Source organism: Prionailurus bengalensis, chromosome C2 (assembly GCF_016509475.1).
Source record: "Prionailurus bengalensis isolate Pbe53 chromosome C2, Fcat_Pben_1.1_paternal_pri, whole genome shotgun sequence".
Taxonomy (NCBI): domain Eukaryota; kingdom Metazoa; phylum Chordata; class Mammalia; order Carnivora; family Felidae; genus Prionailurus; species Prionailurus bengalensis.
Window position 1 is genome coordinate 22,781,704 of NC_057350.1, and position 12,134 is coordinate 22,793,837.

The following is a 12,134-nucleotide window of genomic DNA, read 5'->3' on the forward strand; positions in this document are numbered from 1 at the left end:
CTCTGCCTTTATAGCCTGCTGCATTAATAAAAAGACAGAGTAAATTAAATTTTGAGCAAATTTAATATTATTCTAGTACAATAGTATAGTTGCCTCCCCTATGTCCCCCACAAAAAATTCTGTCTGAGAAAGGTAAGTTAAGTTATCCAGGAAAGTTAAAATACCCAAATGTGTGTATTTTGTTTTAGAAAGCAAAGTTATGCCAAGGACACATACATATATGAGACACTTCACATAAAATAAAAATATTATTTATGATTTGAGAACATTCTAAGTTGTACGTTGAAAATTCATTCAGAAAAGTTAATGAAATTGAGAGCGAAATTTAAAGTGCTGACTCCATATATGACATGAATCTTAGGAGAATGTATTCATTACCTATATTACAAATAAAAAGAATTATAGTAGGCAATGGCTTATGTTAGAAAGAAATAAAAGAAATTCTCTAAAATACTAACAAAGTTACATGATCCATTTTTATCATATATCAGAGACTTCATTTTAGCCTCTTTCTCATGGTATGTTTTGTATTTTATTATCATTGTTCTTTTAATTAAATATAGGATACTGACAGAGCAAGCACAATATCCACCTGTTTAATGTTATTTTTTTTCACTCTTGACCACGTATTTAATGTTATTTTTATTCTATATGTGTATGTACTTCGTGATATTTGTATGGATGATATTAAAAATTGCTCCCTTGTGAAAACTTGATATTTACTTTTTTTTTTCATTTAAGAATAAGTTGAACTTTACACTGATTAAAAAAATGAAAACACCTTGTATAAGCATGTGAGGAGTGGTTAGCTTTATTCTTTTATAACTCATGAAATCCTGCAAGTACATAATCTATATAATAATGGGAAATAAAATTCCCCATGAACTAGAAGTTGTTAACTTCTAGATTGTCACTCAAAATGTGTCTCCAACCCACTGAACCTCTAATTTCTGTGTGCATCAGAATCACCAGAAAGTCTTGTTAAAACATAAACTCCCATAGCCCTTTCCAGATTCTTCTGATTTAGGACATGTGTAGTGGGGTCCAGAAACTTACATTTATTTCTAGCAAATTCCCAGGTGCTGCTGATGCTACTGGTCTGGGGATCAGACTTTGAGAACCACTGTTACCGACTGTTTATTACCAAAAGATTGGGACTCAGGGTAAGGCAAAGTGGCAGAAAGCATTCTCTTTTCTTTTCAAATATATAGAGATAGGTTTGGAATTTTTTATTTTAAATGAAAATGTTTGTCAAGTCATAAGCTCACTCACTGCAGAGATATTATTCAAAATAAACATAAATGCAACACTTTATTAAAGTAAAAGTATCTTTACTATTAATATACAAATGGTGAAGAGTGACAATTTTGATATACTGTAATCCATACTTTCAATGTCTCTCATAAATACAAAACTTCAACATTTGCAGTATAATTTTTACAGTTTAGACATATATATACAGCATTTCATAGGGACATACCATATTGAAATAATAAGAAAACTTTGTGGTAGCTAACTTAAGAGTATAGAATTGGAATGGATATATATGTTAAAGAAAATAAAAGTATGTTTTAATGAATACTGAACACAGCATAGAATTCATACGCCAAAAGAAAAAAAAAAGGTTTTTTAACCTTTATTTCTAAGAAGTTCACATATTCCTAAGAGAGTTTATAGCAAAAATGCTAAACCATGAACATTCCTTTAAGAACTGGAACAAATATATTTGCGCTTAACAGTATCATTTATTTTATATAATGCATATGGTTCTCGAAAAAAATCCTATCTGCAAAATTGAGTCTTAGGTTCTGTCTATGTTAACTTCTTCTCCTCTGGATTTCAGTACATTTTCTGTTCGCATCAGTACAATTGGCCTCAATTTTTACCTAATCAGCGTTCCTAGTCCCTGGTCCAGCACTTCTCCCACTGATGTCCTTCCTATCTGTCTCAAACGTCGAAGTTCAGTTTGCCTTTCTGGATTCTCAGTCTTTGTTCCTCTATTCTCCTATCCCTGGCTGTGATTTGAAGTGCTCCGAGTCATTTGCTTAATTTTTTTTTTTTCCAAGGAGGGCTAAAACCAGATGCTACTTTTAGTGTGTTTTCTGTGTTTTCATTTTAGAAAAAAAAAGTGGCAATATTAAATTTCTATAACCAGTTTTTTTATTTATAATTATGAACATGATGTGGGCCAACCTGAAAATTATATAAAAAAAGTAAAGTGGTGTTACCAGCTAAGGTATTTAAGTTATTGATAAAATTCTATAGAGAATAATGAGCTATTTTTTAAGAATATTAAATGTGTTATCAAATAAATATTAAGGATTATATATAATACAAAAGTCTACAAGGGGAAATAATTAATCTATTAGCATTCTTGTATAATGTTGTTAAACAGCTGCATCCACACGAGTAAATGCAATTTTTAAAAAAGGGAAAGGAAGGACCTGGAAATTATATTTATTCAGCAAGTACTATATCTAGGCTCTTGTAAGTTTCCCATTTACACATATAATTGTTTCATCTCAGAATGTGATTAAGCCCATGAATAGAATACTTTCTTGAAAGATTTCCATTTTTGGATTGAAGTACTTCATTTCTGTGACCTTCCACAGTTTAATTTTAGCATACTAATACTTCCATATGCAATTTCAGCGTAAGAGACAATGTAATAATGCTTCAAAGAATGAGTTAGAAAATGAGAACCTTTCCTCTCTAAAGACAAATAATGCAAAAAAATCATTTTAAAAATATCTTCATGTACTCATAAAGTTTGTCAAGTAAGCACTCTTGATATGATTGTGAGAAAGAACTCCACAATCAATTGTGAGCAATTGAAATTGAGCATTCACATTATTCTTCAAGAAAAAGACCATTGTAATGTTAATAAGTAATTGTAATATGCTATTCCTATATTTCTCAAATTAAGAAATGGAGAGTATTCTATCATTTCAGTTGTAGATATTTTTATCAGTGATTATCTTATCATCAACAATAAAGGATGATCTATGATCCCCAAATAAATCATCAGGATAAATACATCAGGATAATGCAGACCCAAGCAACACTAAAATAATTTATCCTATCTTAAAAAGTCATCTGTTGTCTTTGTCTAACAAGCAGTAAAACACAATTTTAACAATATCTGGAACGTATTTATTACTTAGAACAACAGTACAGACAAAATGAAATATATTTTGTGTGCATCAAAAGAATTGTCATGAATAGAAATAAGTTACACACTATAATTTTTTATATTTAGATATTTTACTCAAGTAAAGTGATTTGAATTGAGCTTCTTGATTAAATGTAAATAAGACAGTACAATTTAAGTGTCACAGATATGAGCAAAATATATCAATAAAGATTGCAGTTGTTTTTTTTTTCTTTTAATAAAGCAGAATGTCATGCTAATCCAAAGGCACAAATATATCTTAATTATTTAAATAAGAAGCATAAAATAAAGGTATGATTATAAAGTTACAATTAATTGTTGGCATTCAAATAAATAATTTGATCAATAAAATCCTATTTATATAAATGTTTAAATCAAAGACTAAGATTCATGTAAACTTTGCTGGATCAAATAACCTTTGAAAAATGCTTTTATAGGTATTAATATTAAATATTAAGGGAAATTTTGAGAAACATTACATTAATGTCAGACATTAGCATCAATAAAATGGCAATAAGTCAACCCACAAAAATAATAAATAAATCTTTAGAAATCACAATGCTTAAATTCTTTTGCAGATCATTGTAAAATGTGTCGACACATCAGTTTGTGCCAGTTAAAAGACAAAACGCGTCAAAAATGATATTACTGTTCCTTCTTACATGTTGCTGAATATAGATTGTCATTGCCTAATTGCACCTAAGCAACCTATCAAGAAATACCAATATTTTCAGTGATGTTTTTCTTCTTTGTTTAAAGTAGAATAGGGTTCTGAATATTTAACCCTACTTTTATTCAGTCAACTCCTTTGACATTTTATACGTTTAAGAGTACTCTCAGACAGTAAAAATAACATTTATACAGTTATATGGTATGTTTAATCTAGAATAAGAATGAAAAATAAGAACAGATTATTTCAGTTCTACTCATATTTTACAATTTACTACAAGCATCGCTTATTTGGAGACTTTTACAAATAGATTAAGTTGGAGCATTCCATTGAAATGTTAATTTTTTTTTTTTTTTTTTAAATCACAGTATTGCCTTGCTCCTGCATGGCATAGATTTCAAGGACAAGAGATAAGGACCACTCAGACAATTGAAACAGTGCACTTGAAACAATCTGCCTACAATTAGTTTCAAATTATCTGCTAACTTCAGATCATTATTCCACATTAGTGGCAAGAAATTTAACAGCATATATATGTATATGTATATATATATTTATATAAAAGAAATATTTAAGTAAACGCCTTTACGTGGAAAGTCCATAGAAATGAGAGAAACAGAACTTTCAGATTGAGGAAACACAAAAATATTCGTTCTTTATTATGATTTCTCTGCTCTTAAAGTAGCACAAATATAATAATAGTAAACATGCTAAACTGGTTTCCCAGGTTTTCTAATTCTTTCACCATTATTAGTTTAAAACCATGTAGCCCTACCCAGGAAAAATTAGCGTTCATGGCTATTGCTTCATGGACACTTTACTAAGCCCCTTTACTTTGCACAAACAAATTCAAGTATTTTGACTAGTTATAGCACATTGGTACAAAAGGGGGGAAAACCGTCAAATAAAGCAAATAGGTGATCAGACAAACATAACTTAAATAACAACAGTCAAATCCATCAAAAGACCAGGTGGATAATTTCTACTCAAATTCCTAGGTAGGCCCAGGAATTCCTTTTCTTGAAAATATGCCAGACAAAAAAAAAAAATAGCTAAGAGAGTTTCCTGCACTATAATCCTGTGAATTATGCTAAGGACACTGGAGATTTAGTGCACGAACATGCAGATGGGCAGGATCTGCCCTGCTGATAACTAAAGTTTTGTAAAATTAGTTGTCTTTCCTTGCCTGACAGTTTCAAACACTTTGTAAATAGAAGTGTCCATGGGTAGCATTAATATTACATCTAATATTCATCAAATTATCTTTATAGAGAGACATGCTAAGCAAGTTGCTCCTCACTGTGGAAACTTTCCTCCAATGTTCTATTGGTACGCATTCCCCAACCAGCCAGGATCTGAGCCATAATACCACCTGAAATACTAAAGATTAAGAATGTAACGGGGCCCAAAGAAACCTTTTGCTCTCTAGGGTAAGAAATAATTTAAAACCTGCTCCCAACTGGTATGTATATTTATAACCATAGATACATTTATTTTACCTCCCATATAAGTGAAAATCATGTTTCAGGCTTTTACCTCTGGGAGTTTGCATAGCTTGGAAGTTAATAAGTATTTATTCTGGTATAGGCCTTAACAAGTCATGTTAGAAACACTGTGTTGAATAGCCAAGGAATTTCTCCAACCAAAGTTGCTCATCAAAACCTTAAAATGGCTTCTAGCTACAACATCCGAAAGAAAAACAGTGACAATTCAATCGATTATCACTGACACTTTTGTGGAATGTTTAAATGTTAATTTCTTCTTAATTTAACCACTAAGGATTTTAATTTCTATTTGCCAATTACATTTAATGACTGACCTATAACATTCGCAAAATAAAGTTTTAAACAAAGATTATTTAAAATCATGGTCAAAAAAATGTATCTGAGTTTAAAGTATTTGAACACTAATGACTAATTTTTTTGATAAAATTATTTAAAAAGCAAAAGATAATCAGATTTATAAATATATCAAGACAACATTGATATTGTTACCATTTCAATTTACTTTATTTGAAGCTGAGGGCAGAAATCAATGTTATTTTCACTTGCAATACATTTATTGTTTTGTGTAATCCATAGTGAGTGATTATGGCATATATAAAGAGATAGAGATTTACGGAATCCTTCTAATCTAATTATACACACAAATATTCTTTCAGATGGGTAACAATTTTTATCTGGCACTTTAGTCTATCAAAAATGAACATTGAAATAGCACTGTAATTATAACTTAAAAAGAAATTTCCAAAGTTTCTCTCAATTTTTAATATCTGCTAAAGATAACTGGCTCCTTCAAGCCCAAGTTCCCTGAAATTCTCCTGATAAAAAGTGTAACCTTTATTAACTGCTTTCATCTTAAACTGAAATCCACTTTAATAATCTATTTGCCCAAGATAAGATTAAAAACATGCAGGGCTTTCTTACACATTTAGCTCACAAAGATTTTGTTTTCTTTCGTGTTTTTTTTTTTTCTTAAACCCCTATGTGTTGGAGAGGTTGTTGGATGAAATATATAGTTCTTAAGAAACAGAGCACTTCAGCTGTATAACAAATTGCAGTACTTGAATCACAGAATTAAATTGATACCCAGGAGGTGGTGCCAGTCAGGTCTCTATATTGAAATTCATAAAAAAATAAACAACAACAATAACAACGACAACAACAAAAGGTAATGGACCATGGGCAGGAATATTTCATCATATGTATATGTGTACAAGCTATTCCAAGCTAGAAGTTTCCCAAGAAATTAAGGTCAATGGAATAGTTTTGGTCATAGGGTCACTGCAATCCAAATGCTCTTTGTAGTGTTGTTTAAGCCTCTGTAATCTCGGTGTTATGCTTTACTGTCATCTTCTTTTGATTGGATGATGTCGTTAGAAACCTTAATTTCTATAGTTTCTGGATTTAAGACTTCTTTTCCATTTTCTTCTTTCAAAGGCAATTTTCTGGAAGAAAAAAGAAAAATAATAAACTTCATTTTCTAAGGCAATTTAAGTGGTATTTCTTAATATTTAAGTTACTGTTTTACAGAAGGAAATATCGAGAATTATTAGAATGAAAAAAAAGATTTGTTCTAGTAATAGCAAATTGATAGAAAAATAAGTAAATAATTAGACAATATTGTCTATTTTAAAGATCTGACATACTGCAGAGTGATGAATGAAACAATATACTTGTGGATTTAGATGTACCAAAACTTTCACCATAGGGTGGCCTAGATTTGATAATCACTTATTGATATGAAAAATATAATTGTTTGCAATCTCAAAAAGCCAATAATCTTATATGTCAACTAGATGAATTACGAGTACCTAAATCGGGTTTTTTTGTTTTTGTTTTTTGTAGATAAAAGCAATGAATAGTCGCTGCCATATTGTTACATCTAAACTTCAAAAGCTAGGTGAATGAGCTCTATTCTTTGGAACTTATGAAAGTAAATATATTTCAGCATTTTCTCACTTCTCTACAGTTACTGCATATGTTTTCTTTAATTGGTCTCTTTCCACTATTATTTTTGTGTTATTTCTGTATCATCTATGAGCATATTTTTGAGAGTTGTTTTCAATTATAACCTATGAAGCAAAACAACCTTTATTTCTTAATATTAAGACAGCTTCACAAATCTTACTGTGATGACAATTATGTAAGATTTACAGTTTTTTTTCTACCAGTCTTGAGCTGGTTTACTATTATGCCTTGTGTATATAACCTTGGGGGTCAAATTCCCTCCCTTGACAAAATATTTTTTCTACAACAACAACAAAAATTCAAATTTGGTTCTATACTTAACCTCGCCATTTTGTGGGGTAGTGAATGTTACTATACTAGTTTCTCTGGGATTTACTTATAATTTCTTTTCTATTTTTGAAGGAGAAGAGCAAGCCATTGTATTCTGAAGATCAAAGCTATTATGTGAAAACTAACCAAAAGTAAGTCACAGGTAAAAACTACTATGGCTCACTGCTGAGAATGAAATAGCTTCTACTTTGTACCCACGAGGGCAGGCTCTTCTATGTGCATTATAAATAGTGCTATTACCTTTCTTACCTTCTCCCATTCCCAAGTACTGCACATTGACAACAGAAGATAAAAACAATGGGTCACTTCTAGCAGCAAAACAGAGAAATTTAGAGCGTGGATGATTAGCATAATGCTTAAGATATCTCTTACTTAAAGAACTACATATGGAGTTTGTAATTCACCAGTGTTTTCAACTAATTCTTGGATGATGAATTTCTGTGTATCTAATTTTTCACTACTTAAGTTTCTGTTAAATTGTTTTTTTTTAGATTATAGTTAATTCTATTATTTTTATATTGAGTATTTCTTTTCAATAATGGAGGACTGGAGTAGTTCTTAAAACATCTTTTTTGTTTTCTGTTTTTTGTTTTATTTTTGCAAAACATAGCCTTGTCACGTGTAAGATAATTTTTAGCTGGAATTTTTTTTTTGAAGTTTAAAGATTTTATTTATTTATTTATTTATTTATTTCCAAGATTTTATTTAAATTCAAGTTAGTTAATGTATAGTGTAGTCTTGGTTTCAGGAGTAGAATATAGTGATTTATCGCTTACAGTGTTTTATAACACTATAAGTCCTTAACATTTCTTGGCTAGTTTCCACACACACCAATCTCTCATTGAATGTGTTCATTAATAGATAGAAATTTGTTTTGTTGTGTAGTATTTTGCTTCATTTGAAATACATCTGATTTCTGATGGGGAAACATATAGTACCCACCACATAAAAGCTGCCTCTATAAGAGTAAACTTCAATATAGAAGGTAATAATCTCTAAATGCAGTCACTGACATGACCTGAGGATTTATACTGAAATTTTAGCAGCAAAGTAGTGCTTTGTACTTCTCTAAATTGTAATTATTTCAGCCCCTTGAGAGTAGATAGGAGGGATTTCTGAAAAAGTTATTTTCTTCACCTGTGACAACACTCATATGCAGATTTAGGATGAGAAGCTTAAATCAAATTTCTCTGCAAGGGAATGTTTGCTGCTAAAGAAAAAAGGATCCTTAAAAAAACAAAAAAAATAAAAAATAAAAAATAAAAATAAAAATAAAAAAATAAAACTTAAAAGTCATTTTAGTGAGCAGAATTTAAAGAATAATGTGATAGCCCTGCTTTTGTTAGTATCCAATAGATTCCATAGAATACTATTATCACTCCTTAATAATGCCTTTGGTTTTAATCGTTTTAACTTTCATGTGCCTGAACATCATCTTTGCACATGTTCATCATCTTTGAATTGAAATATCTGCTATGGCTATAACGGAGCTCTAATAGGTGTAGAAAGAAGTAAATAATATAATCTTGAATGGAGAGCAAGCACCATTTCCTATATAGACATTAAAATGATAGACAATTTAACACTATTTAGTCTCCTTCCTAACGAATAATCTTTCTTTTTAAAGTAGACTTTTGTATATTTCACACTATTTTTATTTTAAATTAAAAACGCATTTGAAAGTATTACTTTCTTAAAGAGTAACATAAGTGTAAGAAAATCCATCTCTAAAACCTTCCAGCTTTTTGACATTTTTACATCAAATTATAACTGTATGTTTGAACAGTAGATTTTCTCTGGCATCCATACAAAATTTTCATGTGGAATGTCTCGGTAGAAAATGGATTTTCAATATTCACATGTATTTTCTTTGAAAGAGAAATACTTTTCCACAAATGATATTATTGTAAATATATGCTACCGTTTTACAAATATTTATCAAAAAATAATTAAGCATTTGAAGCTACATACTCAGGTTCTGTTAATGGTGTGGTTTCATTTGGCTCATTTACTGGGCTCCCATCCTCATGGTTAGTAATTCTTTCATCCTCTGTTCTCATCTCCACTATTGGTTCTTTTGATCCATCTTTCCTAGAAAAATAACCAAACAAAAAACCTTACCCAAATAATGAAAAAATTGATGCATTATGAAACATAGTTTAGAATCTCCACTAATCCCTTCCTCAAATCCAGCATGCTCATATTAAGAATACTATGGGGTCCTTGGGTGGTTCATTTGGTTGAGAATAGGACTTTGGCTCATGTCATGATCTCATAGTTCATGGGATCGAGCCCCACTTGGGGCTTTGTCCTGACAGTGTGGAGCCTACTTGGGATTCTGTCTCTCTGTCTCTCTTTGCCCCTCCCCTACGCACTCTCTCTCTCTCTCTCTTCCTCCCTCACACATGTGCCCTCTCTCTACAAAATAAACATTAAACAAATTTTAAAAATAAGAAAAGGGGCACCTGGGTGGTTTAGTGGATTGGGTCTCCGACTTTGGCTCAGGTCATGATCTCATGGTTCATGGGTTCAAGTCCCGTGACAGGCTTTGTGCTGGCAGTTCAGAGTCTGGAGGCTGCTTCAGATTTTGTGTGTCTCTCTCTATCTATCTGCCTTCCCTCACTTGTGCTTTCTCACTCTCTCTCTCAATAATAAATACTAAAAATAAAAGAATATCCCTAAGAATTTTTTCATTTAAATTCATCATGTAATTTTCACTCAGAAAAAAGTGGAAAGAAGAAATTCCATTTTGTCTAGATGCTTTTTCTCATCAAAACTGTTATAGAAAAGTCCAAATTTTGAATGTGATTGTGCAGTTTATTTCGGGAAATAAATTAAAAATATTTTGTTAAATAAAATTATGACATGAAGTAGCTGTTTCCCCTAACTAGCCATATGTTTTAATTTTTTATTTGAAATATAGCATCAGCAATACTGCTTTTATATTAAAATTTGGAAGATAAAATTTATATATTTTGTTGTTTTAAATGCCTCTATGAATTTATATGAATGATTTTAACTATAATATATATTGACTTAACATATTATGTTTTCAATAAAATAGTTTAAATAATAATAATATTATAACATGTACGCATGATGTTTTCATTTGTAATTTCAAATCCGTGCCATCTTTATTGGATTTTTATAATAAGAGAGTAAGTGTAATTGTTCATAATTGTGAAAAGTAGAACGTTTGTTGCAAAGTCTCATACCTCAAAATATGAACAAAAAAATAAGGAAGGCATTCAGTGATGACAAAGAGTAAAATGAGATGTAAAGATCAGAAATGATGCGTTCATAATACAGATTATCATGATAGAGCACATCCAAAAGCAAAAATAAAACAGAAAAAAACCAAAACAAAACGTCAGGAAAGAGATAGCGGTCTTCTACCCAGGGATATGGTCTTACCACACAGTCCTGCAACTGTACTCTAACATCTTTACCCAAATGAATTGAAAATCTAGGCCCACACAGAAATCTGCACATAAATGTTTACAGAAGTTTTATAAATGGGAACCGATGAAGATGTCTCTCAAGAGTGAATGGATAAACAAACTGTGGTATATCTGTACATTTAGATATTATTAAGCAATAAAGAGAAATGGAATATCAAGCCCCAAAGACATGGAGGAAGTTTAAATACATATTACTAAGAAAAATATACCACTCTGAAAAAGGCTATCTATTGTGTAACCCCAATTACATAATATTTGGGAAAAAAGCAGTTACAGAGAAAACAAAAAGATCAATGGTTGTCAGGGGTTCAAGGTGAGGGAGGGATATAATGTGGAACTCTGGGTACATTAAATCTATTTAATACTGTAATGGCAGATATATGACGTTAAAATTAGTTAAGAATCAAGTAAAGTAGGAGTACACACAAAACAAAGCAAACAACAAAACCCCAACAATGGCACAAATATTTAACAGACCTCACACGTGCTGACACTTGAACAGGAAGTATTAAGAATGATAAAACACTTTTGATCACGTGGCACATTTGATATCACTCCTCTCTCAGTATGTAGGTCTCTCACATACATACACATCAAAAGCCGAAGAATGGATGTCAGTAAAAATAGAAGAAGATCTAGAACTCTATTGGCTAGTGTTAATAGTGAAGAATTCTTTATAAGTCTAAAATACAAATGCCTGGAAGAACTGGTGATTCAGACACGTTCAGCAACATTTTCCGAATAGGGACTCGACGTAAGCAAGACCTACATAATAGTAAAGATGAGTAAAGAGTCCACTACCATTAAATTTTAGTTTTATGTTGTTCTGTTTGCTGTTGTTGTTATTCTTCAATTGATCCTTTTAAAAAATTCTTCATGAGTGGTGCCTGGATGGCTTGGTCCGTTAATCATCCAACTCTTGGTTTCGGCTCAGATCATGATCCTACATTTCTTGGGTTTGAGGCCCGCATCAGGCTCTGTACTGACACCTGGAGCCTGCTCAGGATTCTCCCTCTCCCCCTCTCTCTTTA

General features: G+C 31.1%; 1 protein-coding gene across 2 annotated transcripts in view; it reads right to left on the minus strand.

Moving 5' to 3' along the window:
• Window positions 1-1,314: 1,314 nt before the first annotated feature.
• The window catches only part of NCAM2 (neural cell adhesion molecule 2), a 523,753-nt gene continuing 512,933 nt past the window's right edge, over window positions 1,315-12,134 (minus strand). For both annotated transcript variants that reach the window (XM_043593819.1, XM_043593818.1), the window contains 2 exons: window positions 9,614-9,733; window positions 1,315-6,789 (listed from right to left, as the gene is read on the minus strand). In XM_043593819.1, coding sequence (XP_043449754.1) covers window positions 6,678-6,789; window positions 9,614-9,733 — 232 coding nt within the window. In that variant the 3' untranslated portion in view covers window positions 1,315-6,677. The remainder of the gene's footprint in view (window positions 6,790-9,613; window positions 9,734-12,134) is intronic.